The 26,256-nt window shown below is 38.8% G+C and overlaps 3 protein-coding genes across 19 annotated transcripts in view; 1 reads left to right on the top strand and 2 right to left on the bottom strand.

Moving 5' to 3' along the window:
- The window catches only part of LOC137982854 (RYamide receptor-like), an 11,274-nt gene extending 7,935 nt beyond the window's left edge, over positions 1–3,339 (bottom strand). Inside the window, exon 1 of the mRNA XM_068830022.1 lies at positions 2,978–3,339. The gene's annotated coding sequence lies outside the window, so the exon portion shown is untranslated. The remainder of the gene's footprint in view (positions 1–2,977) is intronic.
- Positions 1–26,256, top strand: part of LOC137982851 (neuropeptide FF receptor 2-like) — a 33,960-nt gene that overhangs the window by 5,313 nt on the left and 2,391 nt on the right. The window contains exons 1-5 of one of the 17 annotated variants that reach the window (XM_068830009.1): positions 5,280–5,398; positions 5,570–5,745; positions 8,446–8,578; positions 13,631–13,755; positions 23,502–23,577. The gene's annotated coding sequence lies outside the window, so the exon portion shown is untranslated. The other 16 variants (XM_068830006.1, XM_068830007.1, XM_068830013.1 and 13 more) reach the window with 16 other exon arrangements.
- LOC137982850 (orexin receptor type 2-like) lies at positions 7,529–12,180 on the bottom strand. Its single transcript, XM_068830005.1, has one exon. It carries the CDS (start codon positions 12,171–12,173, stop codon positions 11,013–11,015), a length of 1,161 nt encoding a protein of 386 aa, XP_068686106.1. The 5' UTR covers positions 12,174–12,180; the 3' UTR covers positions 7,529–11,012.

Genomic DNA, 26,256 nt, shown 5'->3' with positions numbered 1-26,256 from the left:
TCATGTCTGCCCCCTCTTGAAAGCGAGTCTAAGTGCGAAGTTTTTCTTACGATTTCCACTGACCAAAATACAACAGGTCTAACATGAAATAAATACGGCACAATTAAGTTCGACATGGCAGAAGTGCAACGTTTGAATCGGGCCTAATATTCATAGGCAGGGTTCTATCTAGGATTTATCGTTTGGGGGAGAAGTCCCGAGTGGCCGAAGGCCACGAGCTTCCTAGGGGGGTCCGGAGGCATGCTCCCCAGGAAAATTTTTGAAATGAATATGCGCTGAGATGCAATCTGGTGCATTTTGAGACACAATTTTGAAAAATGTTACAGTAGCATTTTATTTTATTTTTTAGTCGTGATCACGTTCTGACAATGTTAAACTGAGCTCCGATATTTGTGAACGTGAACAGAAGAGTTACCCGACACGTCTAATTCCACAAATATTTATACATACTCGTTGACTTGTTAGTACGTCAATAAAATAAATAAACTCAACAACGGCACTTTCCCACTTCTTACCAATGCTCGTAACTACTGCAAAATTCTAGATAACTGTAAACCTGTAAATAAAAACTGACCGCGGTAGATGCGACTGTTAACTGACAATGCGTCTAATCGAGTGTGAAAAATACTGGTAAACAAATCATGGCAATTGATCTTTGGAAAATCTCCCTGATCAATACAGGATCTAAATGTACTTTCCTTCTTTAAAAAGTTGAATTGAAATTGAATTGAATTACAAAGCCAGTTTGCGCTTCTTTACACTTTTGTAATGATCAACCACTGACTCCAGGACGTAATCTGACAACTGGTCAGTACCTTCGATGCAAATGCGCATAGTGTGTTTAAGTGCATCCGCACCGAGCCTACTGCGGAGCCTTGTTTTAATTAGCTTCATGGCGCTGAAGGAACGCTCAACAGTGGCTGTTGTCACCGGCTACCTTTGCCAAGTTCATGTGCACTGATCTCGTAGCGTCTGGATGATTTTTCCGGTATAGTTACTTATATACTGTAATGATAACAATATTTTTGGGGGGAAGCTGGGCATTTTGGGGGGGAAGCTTCTACCCCTCAAATACCCTAGATAGAACCCTGATGGGTTAAAGTCGGTGTAGACTTTCAATAGTAAAAGTGGTAAAAAGCTCTTACACTGCAACGCGCCTTACCGTGGCCACCCAACAGATTTTCACATTTGACAATTACGTGTAAATACGTCAACTCAACAACTCATGCAACGATGTTCAACATAAAACTGTGCGAACTTTGCAAGGAGGCGTGACTGTCAATAAAATTCATACATTCTGATTGGCGGACAGTTTGTAAAAAAACCTTTGTTACGTGGCCACGGTAAGGTGCGTCGGACTGTAAAATTTATTTATTGAAAGTTTAGGGGTATAGATGGGGTGAAAAGCGCGTGAAACAATGGTGTCATTAAAGCCCGGTTTACACTACAGAAAATTTTTGGCACGGCTCGGGTGAAATTGGCACGGGTCCCAAAAAAAAAGGTTCGGCTCGGATAAAATTTGCAGTGTAAACAACCCGTCAGTACCAAATTTCATCCGTGCCGAACCAAAATTCTTACCCGTGCTGGGACCTTCGGCGAGGTAGTCCGAGCACGGATGAAAATGGTACGGGTACTGAAACAATAGGCACGGTTCGGATAGAACAAGTAGTGTAAACACTTTAAAGGGCCAAATTTGAGCCTTAATTCACATAGGTTAGCGGTTTTTTAAAGTACATTTCAAGATGGCAGCTCATTCTCCACCAAAATCACGTAGACGTTCTTCATTATAGTTGAACTGCGCATGGCTCCATGAGAAGTTCCGTGGGCCCAAAAATTTTGGTACGGTATTTTTGGTACAGTAAAAATGGTGTAGCGTAAACAAAGTTTGCTGTGCTCTTTTTTTTTGCACCCGTGCCAATTTCACAGGAGCCGTGCCAAAAATTTTCTGTGGTGTAAACCGCGGGCTTAAGTTTCATTAGTAAGTTATGCTTCAGGCCCCGGCCAGTTGTTCAAAAGATGGATAGAGCTATCCGCCGGATCACTGTCAACTGGATAACTCAATTGGTTTTGCTAGTGTTTTATCCGCTGGATAGTGATTTATCCGGTGGATAGCGCTATCCATCGTTTGAACAACTGGGGTCAGGAGATTTCAGTGAATACAGACCAATGAATCTCTTCCTGACTACAAAGTTTCGAGCCGACTTTCCATCCCAGTCAGTTCAACCCTCAAATTTAAGAATTGAAAGTATAATAACTTTACTTCTTGTGATAACCTTCCTGAATCAGAAAATTTGAAAGATGCTAATATGTGATTTGTTCCACGACTCGCGAGTCGTCGAGCAAACAGTCTGGTTTTGCGCACTGTGGTCTTGGCAGCGTATTTTACCAATTGCCACGAATCTGAATGGGCAAAATGATTTGATTTACCTACTTCATTCAGAAACCAATATCAGACAGTTTTCCGTTTTTTTGGCCATGTACTATTAAAGTTCTATTTATAATTTATTTAAGTTAATGTCAATTTACTGTCTAGCTCTTCTTCCGTCGCGTCTTTGACTGAAGAGGAAATCTCAAAGAGTTTTTGGTATGCATCAGCTTAATTCTTTTAAATCATCATAACTACTCGTAATGTTCTTGACGTTACTTATTGTTTAGTTCGGTTGATTTTCCTCAGGACTCGCGAGAAAACTTGATTCTACGAGTTTTCAACCTTTTATCCAATTGTAAAACGTTTTGTAAATGTCTTCCGTTTTGTGTAATGTAGCGAATTGTAATTAAATGGGTACACGAAATTAAGTTAATCATTAAGTTGTAAAATGGTAGATTATCTAAATAACTTTTCAGGGCTTGTAATTACGTGTTCTCGAAATATTCTTCAAAATTTTCGAAATTTCACACATCCGTGGTCCAAGGTGTACTCTGATGCCTGGACCACGTACGTTAAACTTACTGTCATAGTACGACTGTTGTCACCTACCAGGTTAATCACAGTGGCCGTGTTTTCACGAGCGGTTTTTCAGGTCGCGTAGCGAGTGACAACCGAAAATTCCGACGAGTTAACGCTGGCTGTCGTGAAAACACGGCCAGCAACTTGATTTGCTCCCTTGGGTCGCAAATTCCGAATCGGAGCCGCCTTGAGGAATGCTGAAGCTTCAACTAGAGGTAATTTGGTTAAAGATGCGGTTCAGTTTACAGAGGATGAAGGTCTGAGAGGTTTTGAAGGAAAAAGCTTTTTGTTTCGAAGGAAGTTGATACCTCGCATTTGAATTGATAGGTTTGCTCATTGTCAGTTTATCTGTCTTCTGAAAATTTATTCATTGAATTTTTAATCATTGTCGTAGCGTAACACGCACGCATGAGGACAGCTGCCATGCGATTAAAGTGTTTTTCACCGTAAAACTCATTAAATGTAAAAAAGGTCACCTCCATATTATTAGTTGGATGAATAATGCTTCTTGTCTTTTCATCTTTCCAAAAACATGTCGAATTCAGTTTGGGGCAAAAGAAATGAGAATTCTTGTTGAAGACTAGTCACATGTCTTGGTTTTATTCTATCTTTTCAGTCGATCGGTACATCAGTGGCTTAAGACAAAACATCAGAATCGCTTTCCTTTCATTCATGAATATTTGCGAATGAATTCAATATATTCAGTGTGTATTCGATCGCCGTTTGCATGCGAAAAACGTAGGGCAAAGTCTCTGCTGGTTGCCAGTCATTTCCAGAAGCTTCACCTTCACCGGGATTAAGGCATTGCAATATCTCCCAATCTGTTTGATGTTGTTATTTCGCTCACTTTTCATTGGTTGAGTGATTCATTCCGTCGTGAACAAAAATTCTTGATAATCCGAAATGTAAATAGATAACCGCGTTATCGAGTCGTAAAAGGATTTATATTTATCGCTACCGTTTTTGTCCGCCATAGCATGACGAAGTCCATTTTTCAATATCAATAACAAAGCGCTGTTCTGTTCAGATCACCTGCCTCAACTCGGTCACGGAAATGATTCAGACGGGACGTGTTTTGCACATAATGAATCTTCTTACCTGACAATTTAAATAAACGGAAACAAGAAAGAAAAGAACAAAAATATTCGTTGCAATGAAGTTAGTATTTTAGAAAGTTATGGACCTCTTTTGGGCTGCTATTAATATTCTCAAAACTAATTTTTTTCCTTTTGCAGCGAGACCAGTGGCCTGTTTCTCAAAAGTCCCGAAACTTTTCGGGCCTGTTTCGGGTGCCACAATTCTCTTTATATCTTTACCTCTTATATCTCTCTTTATCTCTTCTTTATCTTTTTCTCTTTATATCTTTATATCTTTCTCTTTATCTCTTTACCTCGCCGAGGTTCCAAGCCATCAAACTTCGCAATCCTCTTAGTTTTTCTTACATTAAAAACATGTTAAAGGATCAGCTATTAAAAACAAGCAGATTGCAGTTTGACGACTGGCTTTTCGGGCCCGAAAAGTTCTCGGGACTTTCGAGAAACAGGCCCCAGTCCTTTGGTCATTTGCGGAAATAAGTAAAACGCTTTCGTTTTTCGTATTCGGTATTGAAAGTTTCGTACGTTTAGCGAATGCGTTTTTATCGACTACAAGGGTATTTGCCCGACTGTAACAAACTTCGAGCTTCTTGCTATTAATATGCAAGACACTCTTACGGTATAGACATCTTTTGAACTTACAGGAATAGCTATGTAGGGTAGGGTAAGTTTGTTTTCTATCCAAGTGTAAACCATGTGCGAGTTCATTTCCCACCCTGGTCAGAGGTTTTTTCTGTCCTTGTGTGGGCCCAATTCCATTAGTAGGGTTAACGCTTACATGGTTTACATGGGTAGAAAACAGCATTTCACATTACCATACAATAATTAATTCTGTTGAAATATAAAGTGCTACACGGCCAACGTTTGCAAAAACGTAACCCCTTCAGGAATAGCCTCTAGCTCCACTTTGTGAAAACGAAGTGTGAGATATAAAAAATGTCAGATGTTTCATCCCAGTCGATGTGAAAGTGCCGAATTTCAGTTTCTATTGCAAGCTGCATCATTTGGACAAATATAATATTTCTATGTATTGTGCAGTGAGGCCATTAGTGAAACGCAGTCTTATCAGGTATTAATGGTACTTAGAGCTGTGCGGAAACCGAAGCTGTCATTCCCTTTCCACGCAGGTCGTTATCAGTTGTTTTTACTCTGTAAATCAGCTTTGAATTAAGAATTAGGTTTCATAGTCAAGGTGATCGTACTTTTACAAAGTACTTAAAAATTCTAATTTATTATAGGGCCATTATTTTAAGACAAGGTGTGCAACTTGAACTGAATCATTCAGTGTTGACCGAAATTGCCCTGTCTTTGCTGAAGTGCTAGGTTGGTAGTCGGCCGTTTGTGTTTATATTTTCAGGTAATTTTACCCTAGCTAGTACGTGCACCGATCAATGTCAATGTCAATGTTAATACCAAATGAGTCGTTTGCTTTTTTTGCCTTCAAGAGTTAGCTCTGGTAACTTCCATACGTGTTAGCTTTAAGTAACATATGAGAGATTAAACAACTCCTGAACTCTGATGTCAACAGACTGCACGTCGCACGAGGTGGAGTGCTACGCAGGATTAATCCACCCCGTCTAACCTTATACAACGTGGGAAATGTGATTTGAATGGACTGGAAGCCACCCTAACCCACCTGGAAAACATGCTGTGAAACCTTGCAGTAGCGCGGTTAACGAACTTGAATTGGCACCTTCCTTCGAAGTAAGTCACCGTAAAACAACCTTAATTAACTCTTTTTCAATGATCGCAATTAACAGCCCTTATTATTCTAGGTACTGATATTGCAAAACGCCCTGTTGATTAACAGGGTTGGGAGACTACCCTGTAAATCATATATGAAGTGCACACGTTTGTGTCAACAGCAAATGCTTTTAGCTGTGATTAAGATTTGTACATGCTTCTAAGAAAGGAACGTTTTTTTCATTTGATAGAGAATGACAGATTCAGGTCTGTGTGCTTAAGTCGTCGGAAAAATTACAGCTTCCAGACCAAACCATGCAATAACCGAAAAAGTATTTTTCGTGGTGCCTTTTCAAAGCCGGATGGCAAACAAATGCACCATTTAGGAGTGTAAGCAATCAAAAGACGGCTTCGGCAACTGAAGGCCACAATGCACCAATATCATTGGTTTTACGAGGAAAAATAAGCACCTGTAAATATATATGAAATGCACACGTTTGTGTCAACAGCAAATGCTTTTAGCTGTGATTAAGATTTGTACATGCTTCTAAGAAAGGAACGTTTTTTTCATTTGATAGGGAATGACAGATTCAGGTCTGTGTGCTTAAGTCGTCGGAAAAATTACGGCTTCCAGACCAAACCATGCAATAACCGAAAAAGTATTTTTCGTAGTGCCTTTTCAAAGCCGGATGGCAAACAAATGCACCATTAAGGAGTGTAAGCAATCAAAAGACGGCTTCGGCAACTGAAGGCCACAATGCACCAATATCATTGGTTTCACGAGGAAAAATAAGCGTGCCACACACGTTTAACCGTCGATTGTAACTGGCATTAATAGTCCTTCTAGCAAGTGTTCAATTGAGAGTGACAAATTTCAAGCAAATTACTAAATAAATGCTGAGAAAACAAGAACAAAGAAAAATAATTTTTGCCGATCGCTTTTTTAATATCTTTCACCCACAGACAATATCATCGATTTCCGGGCTTCGATCTAGATCTGAAACCCATCATTGACCTTTGCGGTGTAAGAGCAATGGCCAACTTACTCCAATGTAATTAAGATAGTATTAGGTTTTGTTGTAGTGAATAAAAAAAACACTGGTACAGCATTTCGCCGATATCGGAGAGGTCAAGGGTTGTTGGCCATGAACATGCATTATTACTTCAGGTCACGGTGTAGCTTTATTAATGCAGAGTCCAAGAAATGAAGACAGCTGCGGCAACGAAAGAGATCATGATAACTTCGCTCTGTCGAAAATATTTCTTAACAACTGGCCAATCACTGGCTTGGCATGGTTGGTTTTGAAATAAAGACAGAGAACGAACGATTCTCTGTTTAATGCTCACATCGGCGTCAAAACCGTAAATTCAGTTATTTTTACGTTTTTGTTTTGCAGAGCAGAACAATTTTTCCTCTTCAAACCAATAATATTATAGGAAAGATATCGTTGATGTCACCTATTGTCATTAATGTGTCAACCAGAGCCTTGTTGGCTGTCGAAACAAAGGGTCTTTTGTTCCTGTGGTTGACACATTTGAATAACAACAGCAATGTTTGTAAACAGATATCTACTCTACTGCTTTGTCCCGTTATCGTTGCTGCTTTCGTCGTCGATTCTTATGATCCACGACGCCAATTTCAACGAAAAGATGGTTTAAAAGGGCTGGTTCATTTCGTCATAATTCTAGTTTGTTGTAATTCTCAAACTAGCTTTACTGTCCTGGAACTAAAATTTGGAGAAACACTATTTATTTTTTTATTTTTTATTTTATTTGTTCCTCCAATCCCTAAATAATACATAATTAAGTGGATATAGGTTTAAAAAAAGAAATATAAATAAATAAACAAACAATACAAATAACAACAACTTAAATTATTTGACATGGTATATTGGAAGGAGAGGAGACGGGCACATCTAGATAAACTAATGTTGTTCCCCTTTAAGTTACAAAAGGACTTGAGATTTTTATTAAAACAAAAAAAGAAAAAAGTAAAGTTTCATTAGTATTGAGCAAGGTACCAGCGCAAAAGTGCTTTTCTAAATAATTTTTTAGATGATTTGTCCCTAATGAAATCCGGGATATTATTCCAAAAGAAACATCCAATAATGCTGGGGCAAAATCTCCTGTAAGGTACGTTCGAAATGAAGGTATGAAGATTTGATTGGATGATGCACTGCGGGTATTGTAATTATGTAGCTCAGAGATACCAATGAAACAGGTATATTGGGAAACTTTTCATGGTGAAAATAAATATAAAAGAGCATACATGTATTCAGTTTAACAATATCAGGAAATTTCAAAAGGTGTAAGGATAAGTAATGTGGAGTTATTGGTTCCATTAAAGGGACATCATTTATAACACGAACAGCTTTGTTTTGTAATTTTACAATTTGAGACACTGGAGCATTATAATTATTACCCCATAGTGTACAAGCATAGGTAAGCTACGGGTATATAAGGGAGTAATACAGACTAACAAGAGTCGCTTTTGATACATGACGCTTCAACTTAACCATATTAACATTTTTGCTGATTTTGGCACATATGTAATCAATGTGGTCATGCCAAGTAAGGTGACAATCAATATACACACCAAGATATTTTACACAAGAGGACTTCTCTAAATAAACGTTTGCTACAATTAACGGTGGATATAGATTGTAACTTTCCTTTTGACGAGGCATAAAAATAATATACTTTGTTTTTGTCAAATTTAAGGTCAACTTATTACTACATAACCATTCATAAATAGCTGGCAAGTGATTGTTAATTTCACGCAATAAACTGTCAAGATCACTTCCAGAAGCAGTTAAAGATGTATCATCTGCGCATGATCTAGTAGAAAAAAAAGGTGAGGTCTTTGGAAGGTCATTAATAAAAATAATAAACAGCAAAGGTCCTAGAATCGATCCTTGAGGTACACCAGAAACAAGACATGAATCAGAGGCATCCCCATTTACATACACCTGCTGTTTCCTGTTGCTTAAGTAAGATTGAATCCAATTATATTCACTTTGTTGTTGTTCTAACAACGACGTGAATTGACCATACAGTTTGACAATTGGTCATTCTTCGTTGTACATTTGCTAAGAACGTCAAAGAAAACGGATAAAAACGTTCTAAGGAAGACGCGAGCGCACAAAGGCAAATCTTTGATTTTCTTTCATAGTTTCAACACTGTTCCTCCCAATTGAGTTCCTGGATAGTTTGGATAGTTTGTGGAAATTAAACAAACTGGAATAATCACGAAACACTTTAAGAAGTATAAAGTTGCAATATTAAATGACGTTTCCACTGCCGTCGCTGTCTTAGATCTTAAAAGGTCCCCATATAAAGATCTACGACGGCGACAAAAACGAAAACTTCACTTCAAAATTTAATCTTGCATTATAAGTTATCTTTCGCCATTAGTCCAACTTGGTTATGTCGTGAGATGTAGGCGAAGAATCCTACAAGTAAAGTGGATACGAACGGTTCCTGAGTGAAAATAGAGAATCAAAGGTTCACATTTGTATGCACACGTTGTTGTCCAATCCTCAAAGTTGATGATTTTGCGTCGTTGTCATGCAGGGTACCGTTAAAATATGTGGTAAAAGGCGCGACGCACGCGCAACGCGATTATTTTTTTTCTTTTAACAAAGATATTATTGATTTGTGGCGTTTTCGTTGTCGTTTCTTAAACTCCCTGGCTTAAAGGGGCAGTAATCATTGGTATGGTTCGCTCTGGCTCTGTTGTAAATAGCAGTGTTAAAATAGTTGCCAGGACTGAACGGATGAGCAATTTTTGTAGTTATAAATATCAATAATATAGTTGCTGGTGCCCTTGTAATTCAGCTGTAGCTGCAAGAGGGGTAAATAAACTGATCAATCAATCAATCAATCAATTATCCCTTTTATTTTGACCATAAATTTACTAAATCACTTTTCAATGACTTTTTCATTCTTAAATTGCTTTTGGGTTACCGCAGTGAGATAAAAATCGATTAAATTTTAAAAGAAAAGTGAGTCACATTAAGTCATTACGGAGTTTATCTAAGATGCAAGAAGAAAACTTGAAAACGTCGGCCCGACATTTTCAAGGTGGCGTTCATTTTAATCCTGGCTGCGCGTAACCAAAAACACTTGAGATTGGTTTCTGTGAGATGAAATAGCCGTTCAGTTGAAGAAAATTTGGCCATTAATTTTCTTTTGCCATTGGTAAACAGGTCTCCTTTGTTTCCCAGATGAATACTATTGTAACAATCCATGGCACTACCCCATTAGCAACGGCGAAGATGACAAGCAGGAGGACGGCAAAAAATTAAAAACTAAATATTTTAACCAAGAGCCGATACAACGTAGATTTGATTTTAGTGGTGTACTATGTTTCGGTTGGCCAAACCAGCCTTCTTCAGGTACAATGAGAGTTTACATTGAATTGCTTCTATGTACATATATATAGTAGATAGATGTTGACGTAATACTGGAAAAAATGTGATAAAACATGGCAGCTACAACGAATTTGAATTCAAATATTAAGAGTAACGGAAAAATAACGGAAATGACTCTAAATAATAAACTGATATCTGATACGTTTCTTCGCGGATATTAAGACCGCTGAAATTAATTGTCCTGCCTTTTGAAATTAAAAAAGCTTCCCTGGCCTTACGGATCGAGTCTCTGTTAAAAAATATTTTTTCGATAGGAATTAATTGCACGTCCTTAGTTTCTCAACTTGTAATTACGCCGATCAGATCAAGCCACTGATCCAACGTACACCGACAGGAAGATTGTCCACGGTTGCTTGCTTCAAAACTCTCAAAAAATTAAAGGTTTCAATGAGCAAAAACACTGCACGCCCCTCGCGTGTCTTTTACATTTTGGTACATTTCTTTGCCGTTCTCTTCCTGACAACGACCTGATTTGACCAAAGTCTAGAGTCATGTGGAAGATGTGAACGCCTGTCAATAAATTCCCAGTTTTCTGTTCGGAAGCCGTTCATGCCGTCAGTCTGTTTGATTCCTGGAGAGTTGCTGCACGATTTACATCCAGAAGGAAGTGGAATGATCGCGAGAGTTTTAACACGAAGTTACGTTTTCAGATTGTATTTTCGTGCTTAAACTCCCAAATAGTGGACGAAAAGACTTGGACTTCATGGAAAGGTCCATTTCATTCATATGTAAAGTAAAACTAATCATCATCACAAAAACTTCGCACTTAGACTCGCTTTGAAGAGGAGGCAGACATGAACTCGGAAATGGCCTATTTGCAACAATCTTATAAGGTTTGAAGGACAAAATAAGAGGTCAAATATCCGTCTCAGGTGATCGACTTAATTTTCGCTTCAAATCTCCACTCTCCAGGATCAACTGAATAGACGACAACGCCGTTGAATAACAACTTGTGGGATGGTTGAATGGGAGTCCATTCGCATAAGACGACGATCTTGATGATTTGTAACTCTTCTCTATCTTCGCCCCTCTCTTTTTACTACCGCAAGAAAAGTATATGTAGCGACGGAATTCATCTCTAAATTTCTCGTGGCAAATGGTGTAAGCAATTGGATTTGCGGCACTGTTTGCAAAAAGGATAATATTAGAAACAGCAACCATATTCCAAAAATATTTGTAATTTTTCCCATCTCCAAAGTCGAGCCATAGCCACATAATGTTGTTCGGGAGGACGCAAACTGCAAAGAGGACTGTAACAACTACGAGCATTCGCACAACTCTCTTCCCTTCCATTTGCTGAGAGCGTTTGAGAGCTGTGTGGCACCCAGATGCCGATGTCTTTCGCTGCCGGACACATTTGTGCATTTCTCTCGCAATTCTTAAGTACGCAATGGCTATTACACTCAATGGAATCACGTACTGCACGAGAAATAACGAAAGGGTGTAAGCTTTTCGGTAATTGACATCATCTGGCCATTTTTCCTCGCAACTCATGGTTTCTTCATCAAGTCGCAAAACGAAACTATAGGGTATCACAAGCATGGAAGACAAAGCCCATATCCCCAAAATGATTTTCTTTGCCTGTCTCTTTGTCATGTGAGTTTTAAAAGGATAGACAATGGCGCAGAAACGATTGAGACTCACAGCCATCAACGTGAAAATGGAGGCAAACATTGCCATTGTTTGAAGTGGATAAATTGTCCTGCAGAGAAATGCCCCGTATGGCCATCTGTATTGGTTTTCTTGGACTGGGATATCGAATGGTATACAGATGCAAGTCACTGCTAAGTCAGCTACAGCGAGGTTCAGTACAAAATAATTGGTTATTGTCCTCATTCTGCGGTGCCTTACAACAATAATGCAGACAAGTACGTTGCCGATAACACTCACCGCAAAAATCACAGCATAAAGAAAAAGTTTAACCACTCTAAATTCTTCACTGTCGCTTGATGGAAGTAACAAAGTGGGGTTGACAGATACGTTTGAAGAATTCGTTGGAAGACTTGTAATCACCATGGTCCAGTACTCTTACATTCCATACCTTGTTTGTTTTTGTTGAAAAATTAATATCGCGGATGTCGGACTTCAATACATGGAGGAGTCAATCCAAGTCAGACAGGATCAATACCTACTGAACTGTAGACAACGTGCGTCGTATTTAGCTGCCCAAAGTCAACCTACTGTCAAAAAATAAAAAAATAAATTAAGATGGGCCTTTTGTTCACTTTTTTCACCTTATAGCCATTTATCAAGAGCGACAGTATTCCGGTTGGATTTCTTTTTGAAGCGATTTCTTCGCATAAAACAGGAAAGAAAGCAATTGAACTGGCAAGTGAGTCGAATCGTAACACACCTGCCCTCTTTTTGCCCTATGCCTTGCAAACGTTGCTGGAGAATTTCACGCAATTGAGTGCTGTTTGTTTGCGTCAAAACATCTGAAACGCGGAGCGAAAGGAATTTATTCGATCACCTTTGAGTTGAGTACATGAGTACATCTTATTAACGGTTTCATACCTTCTTGACACATTGGGTACTCATGCTCGGGTTGGTACTCACAGCTGTCGAATTAACCAGACACGAAAGCGTGTATGGTGATGGCAGTGGGAAAGTTTCTTGTTCGGCCACACTCAATTGTTCAATGATAAGCTCGGAGAGACTACACGAGACATACCGTTGAAAAAAAGATTTCCAGAAGACGCTCACGGCTACAATGAAACAGAAAATTTGTGTGTCTTATTAAATTTAACACACTAATCTTATCTCGCGTTTTAAACCAATTCCTTTGTGAGCGACTTATTCTTGTGCATACCTTTGTATCAAGCCCATCAAATGGTGCCTTGCCATTTCCATGAGATAACGTTATCAAAGGAATGAAAGGAACGTTGTGGGTAATATTTTAAGACAATAATAAACAATTGTTGGAAGAAGTTGTTGCAATATCCGTGCGATTATCAAGGACGACTGAGTTAATAATTGCCGCTTATCAGTCGAAGCCTAAGGGTGAGGCTGAAACAACAACGGCACTTTGATTATCCCGTGTTATAGCCTCATTGTATAATGTTTTAAGAAAATTACGAGAAGTGGCTGTCGTTTCTGGCACAGCTTCTCTTGTCTGGAAACCATGCATTGCGTGCTCAATTTACAGTCCTTCCAGAAATCCACTGTGGGTTGATACCCAATGAGAAAACACTAACTGAAGCAAGTCTAACCTTCATCATCTAACTTTCTTTCAGACTGAGATACGTCACTGAGAGTTTTATAGTCCTTAATAGTTACAAAATTCTTAATCCTTTTCAAAACCCAATGCAATCATTGACTAAAAGATTGATTGAGGATTAATCTCTTTGTTGAAGTGAATATGTTGCGGCGGAAAAATACTTGCACTAAGAAAAAATGCACTCGCAAATGTTGAGTGTTTATTTGTGGATTCTCACGTGCTAGGCTAATTTATACCCTTACCCTTTATCTCTTAGGTCGTGGCACCATAGGATTTTAATGTTTTGAAATCACATCCTTGGCTGACCTTTTGTATTAGGATCAAGTACTCCCTTGGAAAGCTGAGCAAGTCTTTCACAACAATGACGGGCACAATTTTGAGGTATTGGATTAGAACGATTCAGTGGGATTGGGGAAAGATAAGACCAAAATAGAGATAACTACTGGGAGTTCATAGATGATTGTGATAAGCTTTATATAATTCAGTAATCCAGAACAAATGAGAAAAATCATTGCTTATGAGAAGATTATTTGGACTGAAATTAAAAGCCAGAATATTTGGACCCTCTGGTTGATTCTACATTACGGACCTTAAGATCTACGAATGCGACGGACAACTCAAACGTCACCTCAAAATAAAAATTGGCTCTATCATAAGTCTTTCGCGATTATTCAGTCTCTTTCACGTCCTGCAATATGGACGAAGTATCCTAAAATGAATTGATACGAACGGTTTCAGAGTGAAAAGAGAGAATGAAAGATTACCTTTTGCATGCTTACCTTGTTGTCAAACCCTCAAATTTGGTGATTTCACGTCGTTATACAGAGGACCCCAAACATACTTGCTAAAATCCGTGCTCTACGAGCAGCACGATTATTTATGCCCTTTTAACCAATGATATTATTGTTTTGTGGTGTTGTCGTAGTCGTGGGCGTCGTCGTTTGTTTAACTCCGTATTGAAGTAAATGCAAGATGAAGACTTAGTGCTATTGAGGTAAATGTAAACTGTGTTTGAATAAAAACATGATCAGTGCTCAAACTAGAAAGCAGACGCAGACAGCTGTTTCGAAGTTGTTGGCCAACCGTAGTTCGTGTACTGATTCCGTACATGAGTCGACTCTTATTCTTTGTGCTGTTTCGGACAAGGAACAAACCTACGCTAGCTAACACTGCAAGTATTGTCACTACTCTTCTACATTGCAGGACTGAACTGATTTTCCGGAAGCCAATGAAATGATTGCTTATCACGTACTGCTAGTTGGCTGAGACAGAGTATCTTTTCTTTTATCACGAGGGAAAAATCACTTTTTGCTGATTGAACGAAGTGTGTCGTTGAGAATTGTTGACGATTAAATTTTTTGTTAGCAATGGCTTCCCGTTTTGTTGATGCAGACTAAGAGTAGGTGTTGACTGAATCTACTGGTCAGTTAAGTTTATTGACATTTTTTACGGGAATGAACGACCACTTTAGAAGAAAGACATCAAGCACGACTTCGATTTTTGCCCTTGTCGCTTTACGACATGCGCAGTTCCGTACAAGCTTTGAGAATGCTTGTGACAGGAATTAACCCTGAATTGCCCTCGGACCCATTGACCACTTTCACCTGGCCGCCATCTTGAGTCCCGAGGGACTAGAAACTTTTGTTTTTGCGCGGTAAAACTCGTCTCCAAACACATGAACTCGAGGCTCAGCCTATGAAATTTTATTGTCTCTGGTCAACACAGGCCGCCGCGTGATAAGGGTCCATGGGATTAAAAGTACTAATCCGCGATCAGTCAGCCATTATTTTAGATTTTTGCCAATTTCCGCAAAGCAACGCCTCCTCACTTGAGAGCAAGCCTTTGTTATGATTCAAAACAGATTCTGAAGTTCATCTAGGGTTGTTTACACACCCGAGGGACAGAGGAATTTAGGTTGTTGTATTGCGGTGTCGTTGTATCGAAGCTAATCTGAAGCAAAGACGTCGTCGTCGAGAAAGATATCGGTCTAAAACAAAAGATGTAATGGCCGAAAAGAGCGTGCCTTTTACATTGTGCATTTCCTTGCCGTTCTGGTCCTGAAAACGACGTAAAATGAACAGATTTGAGATTATTTGGGGGGCGCGACTAGTCCGAAGATTAATCAAGTTGTCAATTGCAATCTCATCAGACCGACACATCGTTCATGCTAATTTTATTCTTGGATGTCGGCCAGTTCAACTTTTCAACGCCAAACAACTTAAAATGATCAGAACGACGAAGTTATATTTCGTTAAGACTTCCTCGTTGCAGTTCTTGTTGTCCTGGCTTAAGGTCCGTCGATTTCTTGCTGTGAGAAAGTGGGCCCAATGCTTCATATGGAGGACAGTCGTCAATAGACCAAATCGGCTAACTCAGTATTAGTTGTGGTTACACTAGCCCTTTTAACCATGGGTAAATAGCGTTTGCCCACGGACAAGGGCGTTTTTGTGTGTAACCGCTTTCCCAAGACCGAAACTGCCCCAGGGTTATTGGGATACATAAAAAAGGACAAAAGAACTTCCCATGACAGTTCCGGAACTGAAAAGTACGGTTTATCTGCTTCCAGAGGTGGCTTGGCCAATCATAAAGCAGAACGTAGCTAATACACCAAGATCCCTATATTACCCGGGGGGAGGCTTTTACTGTGTAACTGCATCCCTGAGGGTGACATGAAACCTGAGCTGAACCAAACCCAAGCTATATACCCTCCGGAAGGCCCCAAAACCAAGGTGTGTGTAACCACAACTATTGAACCCAATTCAAACCCTTTGGGGATAAAATGTTTTAATTTTGTTCCAGATATTTCCATATCACCGAAATGTGAATGATACATTGTAATACAAACACAATGCACAAACAATCTTATCCATGGTTTTCATCCACGTAATGAGACAGCCATGTTGGTGTACAAAACAGTATAGAAAATGGTTCCACAAGTTTTTGCATAATCATTATTAATAATAGAGTCAAATTCCCAAGACATTTTACAGCATTGTTCTGTACATCAACATGGCCGCCGTGACGTCAGATGAAAAGCCCCAATATATCGGGGAGATTTGAATTAGGTACAAAATTGAGTTAGCCGATTTGGTCTATTCGAGTTTCTTCTGCCACAACGTGATCTTAGATGGTTGTACGTCAAGAACCGGTGTCTCAATGCTAATAACGCAAAGTAGTTCGATTCCTTGCTTCGGTGGAAGAAACGGACAATCGACCCATAATCACTGACCTGAATGCACAGCGCCATGTCATTTTATTTAATGATACAGTAGAAAACTTTTAGGCAAGGGCCTCCCTATCCCCTCAGCACGAATTTTGTTCACATCAATGCAAATTTTTTCATGATGATGGCGTCCCAGGGCCGTAAATACTTTCGTTTTGTGTTTTTGTTTTTGGCAGTTAAAAATCGCTTTAAATTTCGGTGTACATTTTCTTAAGTATTCACTTTCCACTATTTTTTAATTGTTATTTTTGAGCTAAAAGTAAACACTACCAGCATCATAAAGGTTTGCAACAGCTACTTTCAGGGCACCCAACGATAATCCCCCGATAATCTTCGGCAAAATATGTGTTCGGGAGAGTGAAACTGGTCTAAGAATTTCGGTTCTACGTTGCCAGACAGCTACAGATTTCTTTACTAAAAGGTCACCTAAAAGATTCGCAGCGAGGGAAAAGTAGTCCCGCACGTTTTCGGATGAACAAATGGTTCGGTTGGAAGTTCTTAGAAGGTAACGTTCAGCTAGCAATTTCTGAAATGAAGAGTTCCCGAATTCTTCTAGGTGATAAAAGCAACTCTTTAGTCAGTCGTCATACATTACAAGGAGCCTAGAAATGTCTCTCAAAGGCTTTTCAGGCTTTTGGCTTGCTCGTTGGGTGCCCTTGTACTTTGTTTGCTTACTTTCTTCATTTGTGGTCGATATTAGTTTCTCTCTACGTATATACCTTTCACAGATATGTCAGTAGTCCACCGTCACAATTTGTCTTCTTTGCTTGTTGTCCCATTGGAACGTGTGTTGAAAACTGCTTCTCGAAAATTCGCGGCCACTTTGCGACCGACTGATAAACTTGATATGCCGTTGTTATAAAAGGCATGTGGGCCTAAGTGTTGAGTTGCGCAAACGATATGGACTAGACAGTAAGAGGGCAAAAGGAAAACTAAACAAAAGTGCAATAATTATAACTTGTATCAGCGGTGCAACTTGCAAGGAAGTAGCTCGCAGCAGGAAGGAAAGATGGAGCCCTTTCGCCGGAAGACGATGTGAGAATTCAGATCCTCGCTCTGATGACATTTTTTTCTCGATTGTTTCGATTGCCGCTTATATATTTTTATGCCCCATTTATCATTTTTGTCAGTAGTATAAAGCTACTCAATTACGTAGTAACGCCAGGAATATCATACATTCCGTTATATAAAGTGCAACGATGGGAAAAGTGGATCCATCCATTAACGATGGTGGATCATTTATTAGCTACAATAGGCTGTTAATACTTCTTTTTTGAGTGGCGTGGCGATTGTCCAATTAACACTTTATGAACCGAGAATGAAACTTCTCGGTGGGATCTCTTCCAGGCCTGTAACCGACTTGAATTTCTTACCACCGGAGATCTGTTGTCAAGTGTGCTCTCTCACTCTTCGTGTCACCGATTTTACATAAACATTCTTAAACTTGTGTTTTCTTTTTGTCAAGGAGTCTTCCGTCCATTCTCTAGGTGGCCCAAAAAGCCTTTCCCATCTTTTCCCTTTTGTTCCATTTTGATTCAGTTAAATCAAAGGGCGCCGTTTCAGGATCTCAAGCATGCGCAGAGCAATGAAATGGCAGTCAAAGCCCTTCCTGTATGCCAGGTGAACTAAAGAGCAAACGACTTCACGTTTCAGTACTCCTATTTATAGTAAGTACAGTGTACTCTAGTGAATATGAATTTTAACTGTAAGAATCCTACTGGGTGCCAATGACTTACAGCTGCTGTTGACCTTGACACAAGGCAACAACAATTTATTGAGAGATTTTTCAAGTGGAAAAACTGAATGGATAGAGAACTTTGTGAGAACCGCAAAAAAAAGGCTAAAATATTTGGGTCATCTCAAAGGGAACGTTATCCTAGAAAGAACGATAAATGGGAAAAGAGAAATAAGAAGACCAAGAAAGCAGTGGGAAAGAGATATTACTCAGATCGCTTTTAGTAAGATAATAATGGAAGATTAGTACTTTGTACGTAGTGGTGGGAGATCCGACGTCCTATAGGATAAGCAGTTGATGATGTTGACAAATATGCATAAGAGTTTTTTTTTTTTGTCAAGAGAAAGGTATTGACCTGAACCGCGTTGGTCAGATTTTTATGGACGATCAGTGCTGTTCCTTGATATGTTTTGACAGCGGCAAGAAAAGACGGTCAATTTTTTTTAGACTTTTCATTTTGAAGGAATCATTACAATTGTGCGTGATCTACTTTAGCAGTCAAGATGACTGACTGCCGTGTGCATTGGTTTACATCCGGCAATAATTTTAAAAGAGCGAAGACGATGTGTTATGTAACATTGGCTTCAATTCCACATTTGGAAAACAAAGTGATGTGATTCTGCGTTCGAAGTCAATTTTAAATTTGTGAAAGTTTTATGAAATTGAAACGATGTGGTTGATTTTGATAAAATCCCCGTGGCAATTAAAAAATAGACAATGAAAACATCCATATAGCTTGATATTATTTTTCAATTGGTGAGTACTTTGCCGGGTACTGATTCGTAGCTCTTTAACTGAATGCGTTTCTGTTGCTTTAGCGATGAATTTAGGCGTTCTTGGAGTGAAAGTACCCCAGTCGTTATCACAATAATAGCAAAAGCGCCATCCAAGTATAGTTGATATCTTTGTACGGCATGCAAGAAAATACAATGGCACTAGCTTGCTACCTTTTTGATTTAATTATTTCCCGTGGGGTCCACTTTTTCCTCGAGATTTTGTTCGTTTCGGGTGTTTACAGTTTTGCTCAATTAATGGTTAAAAGTGGTGTATTTCATTTAAAGCGTGTTTTCGCAATGACAGATGATACTTTGAATGTTCCATGCACTTAGTGAAGTTTACACCTAAATTTAAATACAAGCACTTAACGATAGAAGACATAAACCTTATCACCTTTCTTGCTCAGGGCCACTCGACAGTCCCAAGGTTCACTATTTTTCGACCGCGTGGGGCTGTTTTCACACATGATTGGTTTAAGATTAGGAAAAAACAAGAATGAGTTAACAAGGAAATCCTTTCATTCTTCTAAAGCAGATTTCAATTTTCGTTTTTGCGGTAAACAAGGACCGCGGGGAAATTGAAGTAACGCACAATTAAGAAGTAAGATTTAATTTAACAAACGCATGTGTCTTTGTGAGTGGTTGTTCAAACAAAACAAGATCGGTGTTTATCAAACAATACCCTTTTTTTTACCATTATAAATGGCTAATACATACTGATTACCTTGCACTTCCTCGAGTGTTTAATATCTGGGAAAGCACCTCTCATAATGAGAAGCGCTTGGATCGATCGACAATAGTTTCCTTCCCATCAAAGTGTGTGTACACTTCGTGAAGTTGGTGTAGGTGACAGTCAAATCGTTGGTCTGACTCATCGTTCGGATAGCATTACAGCTTGATAGCTCATCGTTTCGTCAGAAAATGATAAGGTAATCACTCATTTTGTGCTAAGTTCTGCTGGCGAAGAGCCGCGAACGTATGGGAAATTAGTGATCAAGGTTTAAACTCAGGAAAAAATTATTTGCAATGCTTGTCAACACCCAAAAAGAAGTGAAGGCCAAAACTATTCCGAGTCGTGAGGAAATTATGGAAATAAGCGATCGTGTCTGTCATTAGACAAAATTATGGAAAATTTTAGTTAAAGAATGTTGTTTTAAAGAAGGCGGTCTATGCGGTGTTGCTTCAGTTATTTTTGTTGTGACTGTTTTCCTCCATATCACCTTTGTTTTTTCATATCGAAGCAATCATGGTGTAACTGATCTTCGGGTGAAAAATACATTGCAATTGCAACAACTTTTACTTCTTTTTTTCAGTCGAAATCAGTGTTGCTGTTAGTCAGGTGAAACGCTTCTTTGTCCGCTTCGAAATTAGTTGACGATTCAAACTAATACAGGTACGAAAAGATCGCGATTGTTTGATCCGAGAACAACAATCGTATTTCCCCGGTCAGTGCCCTACCAATCGGCGTATGGGAGGCATCCCCCATACACATGCCCTTTTCCATAAGTAATATGTCTCAAGTTACTTTTAGATCGACTCCCACGCTGTTCAGACCCCAAGGGGATTAGTCAATAGCCAATCATATGGCCGGAATGTGTTCCGCGTGGATAGCCCACGCTCAGAGAACACATTCCCGACATATGATTGGCTGTTGCCCAGTTCCCTTGGGATCTGTACTGCGTGGTAGTCGATCTACATATTACCTATGTAAAAGGGCATGAATGGGGGATCCCCTCTCTTCCCTCTTTATTTTCTCTTGGTGTCACTGATGACATGAAAACAAAATATTAGAAACGCTTGTGCTTCAAGTACACTTAAAATCGTTTTGTGTAGATAGAGTAATATCAGAAAGTAGTGTTAAAACTGCCCTCATGACAGCAAAAAGTCTTTTCTTGGCATTAATTTAATAAGTGAACACGAGCCAGTTTAAAATGCTTCTTTCACACATTGGCCAACCGTTTAAAAAGACTGAAACCGGAGCATCCAACGGCAAATCTTACCTTCCACCTGTCAGTTTGAGTAGTAAGAAGAACCATCCTTAGCAGGTCATGACCAGACTTAGTAACAAGTCAACACCACTGCGCCAGCAGGGTTGGCTTAGGGTTAGCAGGGTTGGCCTAGAGGAACATTCGCCTTCCAACAAATGTGGTCCGGGTTCGAGTCCGCACTCAGCGTCATTAGATTTTTCACTGCACTCAACATCACATTAGGCTCGATTTCCCGCTCTCTCTTTCGAATTCGGGCGCTGGCTTCGGTTCCCGAACAGCGGCTGATAATCGAGCCTAACGTTACATTTGAGTTGAGGTTACGGTTTTCCCCGCGGTTTTTCTCCGGGTACGCCAGTTGTCACCTCTCATCGGATACCAACCTTTGATTTTTTTGGATTTGATGTAGTATGTGAGTTGATTTCTGGTTTACACGATCAGCAAGGCACTATTGCCCTGCCATACAACTTCGACTCTCAAATGAATTGATAATTGGTATGACATAACCTAACACCTACTTTCATTGCAAAAAGGCACGTTTCCCCTAAAATTAACATAGCCTCAGGTGTATTCAGATTCATCCCGTACAAACTCAGTAACTTCTCAAGGTTTGTCTAGAAGTGCACACCGGTGCAATTCGGATAATAGTATCCCGTTGTCGCTTGCACACGGCATTCGATTCGCATTCGGGATAACTGACAATTGTTCGAGGGTCCGTACACTCATATTCAAGGACTTAAAATATTTTATGTACGTGATACAAAATTGGAAAGATAGTTCTTTCGTTAGTCAGTTTTATGATTATTTTAAATTTCTATTAACGAATCGAACGCGTGACATCCCACGGTTTATTTCGGCCACTCCTGCTCACGATAAAGTTAAGTAGGAAATGATTAGTTGAACTAGCCAGGAAGTTGTGTGATTATGTCGACCGTAAATCTTCAGTCCAAGAACTAAGAGTTTCAAAATAGTTTAAGTTAAATCATTTCTGGTCAAATGGCTAATTTCTTAACAAGTTCTCCTCGATTATAAGCTTGGAATCAAGAATTTAACTGAAGCTTTAAAGTAAGCCTTATCAGTCTTCCGATAGCTGACGAGTCTTTCATTTTGTTTTTGGAAGTTGCTGTAAAAGATTGTTGTGTGTTGTGGTTTCCAAGTGCCTCTGCGACGAGGAAAGCATGTTTTGGACATTGAAAGCTATTAAATAATTTATACCATTTTAGCTCCAGTAAATGAAAACAACTTTTTCTTGCGATGACAATTAGGGGACAAGTTCAAATTTTTCTCGGGGCATCGATTTTGAGTCCAATCCATTTTGCATATCGGCAACAAAATAGAGAAAATATCTTTCGCGCATCTTTGCCAATCGTTTAGGTAAACAGTTGATCTCTTCAACACTTATATTAGCTTTGATAAGGCGAACAAGACTGCCTGAGGCCCAAAGTCTGGCAAACCCTTCTTCATGATATCATTAACACCGGTAACTATTGGACAAATCAAAGTTTTGTCTTAATTTTATCCAATTTTGAGCGAGATTGAACTATTTTCGTTTTTTTAAATATCTTTTTGTCGTCGCATTTTATGTAAACGCGAATGGCTGTAAACAATGAATCGTTGACAGGAAAGCACAGCATCGTCATGGATAGGCCTTTTTCGATATATTAAAATTCAGCTTGAAAGAGAGGTTCTGAGGACAAAGACAAAGGAAAGTGGATGATATGCAAATATTTTTCACATTCATTCCAACGTGTTTCTATTGTTTTTGTCCTCACTGCCTCACTATCAAGCTGAATATTTCATATTTCGAAAATGGCCCATTGTTGTTTAGGATATGTTTTTAGAAAACCTTAAGGTTTTTATACTCCATTGTTCCGTTGTGTTTTGAAGTGAAGAAAAGGGGTGTCGTCCAGAAAAAGATTCAAGATGATTTAAAGATATTTCAAAGTTTATATTTCTGCTTGCAGTCGTTGAAATGAAAATGTCATAGACCAATTCTTGTTCTTTGTGTACACTGGTCCGTTTGGCGTAATTTATTCAATATCAAGTTGCGTTTGTCTCTTGAAATTCAAGGAAACAATGGTCTGAGCGATTTTGGGCTGGATAAAAACGGCCAATTGTCGTTTAAGCTCCTCCTGAAGTGAAGATTTTCAGGAAGAGGTACACTAATTATAATAGAGACAATATTAAATATAACCATGGAATCATGGGCACTTAATCAACTGGATAAGCGAAAATTTTCTACGCATTTGGCATAGCAAACGTTGGTATAATTGGTTTGTTCAGGTGGTGTCTTCGGTTTCATTTTGCCAAGCCAAAACTTATGTAAACAGATTATACTCAACTCAAAATTCGACTCGAGAACTCACATCTTTTAAGCTTCGTTTTTTTTTTTTTTTTGTTTGTTTTAGTTGTTCCCCTTGTTTTTGTGTCAGGAAGGAATACAAAGAGGCACGGTTCGGGTAGAAACGTTCTCGATTTGCTCAGGTGAGCTATCCTTCCTTTCAATGCATTTCCTTATTCAAATATTAATCATAAAAAATATCAGTTTTTGTCTACGTTGAAAGGTATCGATCTACCGGAGATGATTTTGCCGCGGAGGATGTCGTAAGAAATGTTAAAATGGAATACATTTCGTTTTATTTTATTATTTTAATGTGGCTTGATTCGCAAGCACGTAAAACAACTTGGTGTCACATTCATTAGGGTTCAATACAGGTGTTATTGCCGTATGAGACGGATACTGATCGGCGATCGTGTCACCTTGTTACGTTGGGTATCCTCTGTTTAATTTGACCATTAAAATTTAGAGGAAATCGCCTAGAGTTCTTCGTCACTGAAGATTGCAAAACACGTTAAGTTTTATTTACATAATGAATTTACATTTTGCATTTTGCATAATCCAAGTGTCCAGTTTTGAAGCTTTTTGTCAACGTTAATGTATGAACGAAAGATGAAAGGCATCAAATGGTACGTGGAAAAAGATTCAGTATGAGAGTCAATGGACTGAACTTAGGGACAAAGATATTTTGAATTCAGGTTAGAGACACCTAAACCCTAACCCTAACCTTTGTTAGACTATGCAACGGGTGGAACTGCTTTATCATATTGTATCCTGGGCCGTAGCCAGTATGAGGCAAACCGAGGCACTTGCCTCGGTCATTGTTTCGTGAAATTTTAAAATAAACCGTGATTCCAGTGTTGTCTTTAATATGTAATATGCACCGTAAACACTTAAAATACTTCCGAAGATAATTTAAGCACGGACATTGCCTCAGTCATATTTTTTTTCTGGCTTCGGCCCTGGTATCAGAATCTGCAGTTAATACTCTCCAATAGGTCCCAATAGCCGTTTCTAAGTCGAACACACAAGAGTGGACCGCAGAAACTTGTACAATGAAAAAATGTTGTTGTGGTACATTTCATGCCAGGACATATTTAATGAATATGGACTTTAATTAGCATCATTTTATACTTTCAGAATCGGGAATTTGGTGAAGCTGAAACAAAACCCTCATTGCTTTGCCAAGCTTTGAAAACCAATCATGTTTCAAATTCTCGTTGATAACTGAAAAAAGTAAACTCCATTTAATCCGCCTGTATTGAAGATGCGAGGAACTGATAAGCACAACTCAAATCGTTTCAAAAGACTTACTAAAATTAGCACTTAATCGTTGAAGATAAAGGTGTGAAAGGATTTAAATTAGATCATGAAAAATGGCTTCCCCTTAAAGCTGTCAAAAATATCAGTCAGTGTCACCCACCCAAACGATCATATAATTTTAGGCCTTTTGAAAAACTTAATTACAGTGTCAGGTGGGCGATGATTAAATAAAAGGAAAAGCTATAAAGTTAGGTTTGTGTGATTAAACGTTGTTAGAAGAAGTGTATATCATTCAGTCCCTTCCTCATTAGCTAAGGCACTGGTTTGCCAACAAAACCGCTCAGGGGTTTTTTTTTTCCTCAAGTAATTTCCACAATCTCGACCACAACATGATATTAAAATATCACAGAGGGACTAAATTTATCCTTTGCTCGACAAATTTTCCGTTCAAAACAACATTATGGGCCAGACCTTGGCTTAGACTCATCTTTGTTGACCATATATCATGACATTTAACGACGAAATTTGAGCACGGCAGGTGGTAAACATCTAAGCATACATGACATACTATATCTTCTAGATATTTCTGCAGATACCCAGAATGCCTTGTTATAACCTCTGAATCAGTAAAATGTGATTTGGCACTTTTAAGTTCATACAAAATTACTACAGGTATTTTCCTGTTTTGTTTTCTTTTCATATTTTCAAATTTGGACATTTTGGCACCTGAACACAAATAACTTTGCTCCATAGTCGTCAGAGAGAGATGTTTTAGCTCACAATACCTTTTTTTTGTCATCAGGTTTGCCATGTCAAATTATTATGCGCTGAAAAGTGAAATTTTATATTTTATTGGAAGTATTAACAGATAATTCGAATTCAAATTCTTTTAACTTTCTTTCAACTAAATTTTATTTTAGGTTAGCGAATATTCTAGCCTCTGTAATATAGGTCGGTGACTTTATAGAAACAGGAAACGCACAAGACTTTATTGCGGGAAGCGAAGCCGTTCAGACACCAGTTGAGTGATTGAGACACAAAGGGCTGATTTATTATGATTAATTTAAATTAGAATGAGGTGCGGTTTCTTCATAGCGGGGGTTAATGGACCTTGGTGCGATGTTTTGCAACAAAAAGATTGATAATCTGCTTTCATGGAAACCTTCCGTTTTCTAAAGAATTAAAATACCAAAGATAGTTTTTAAGGATGTTTTAACCGCAAAAGACAGAAAGGCAAGGTCGCATCCAAGTGATTGAGCTATTCAAACACTGAGCGTTTATGCTTGCGGACAATTCAAATTACCCTGAAGTTGTCACCTCGATCCATAATTTTCACTTTTATAGTCTAAGACGTTTGGTGGTTTTGACATCAAATTGGACAGGTTGTTGCCCTGGATGCATGTCATTTCTTTTATATCATTAACGACAATCCTTGAAATTCGTTACACGGCTAAAAACAAAAGCGAGAGGTCATGATTATTCTTTATTGTTTACTTGGTAAATAATCTTCTACTTTCACATCGTAAGGTGTCAGTGATGTTTTCTAAGCAGTGCGGGCTAAA

This window comes from Montipora foliosa, chromosome 13 (genome assembly GCF_036669935.1).
Source record: "Montipora foliosa isolate CH-2021 chromosome 13, ASM3666993v2, whole genome shotgun sequence".
Lineage (NCBI taxonomy): Eukaryota > Metazoa > Cnidaria > Anthozoa > Scleractinia > Acroporidae > Montipora > Montipora foliosa.
The sequence above is the reverse complement of the archived record's forward strand: the minus strand, read 5'-3'. Positions and strand labels throughout refer to the sequence as shown.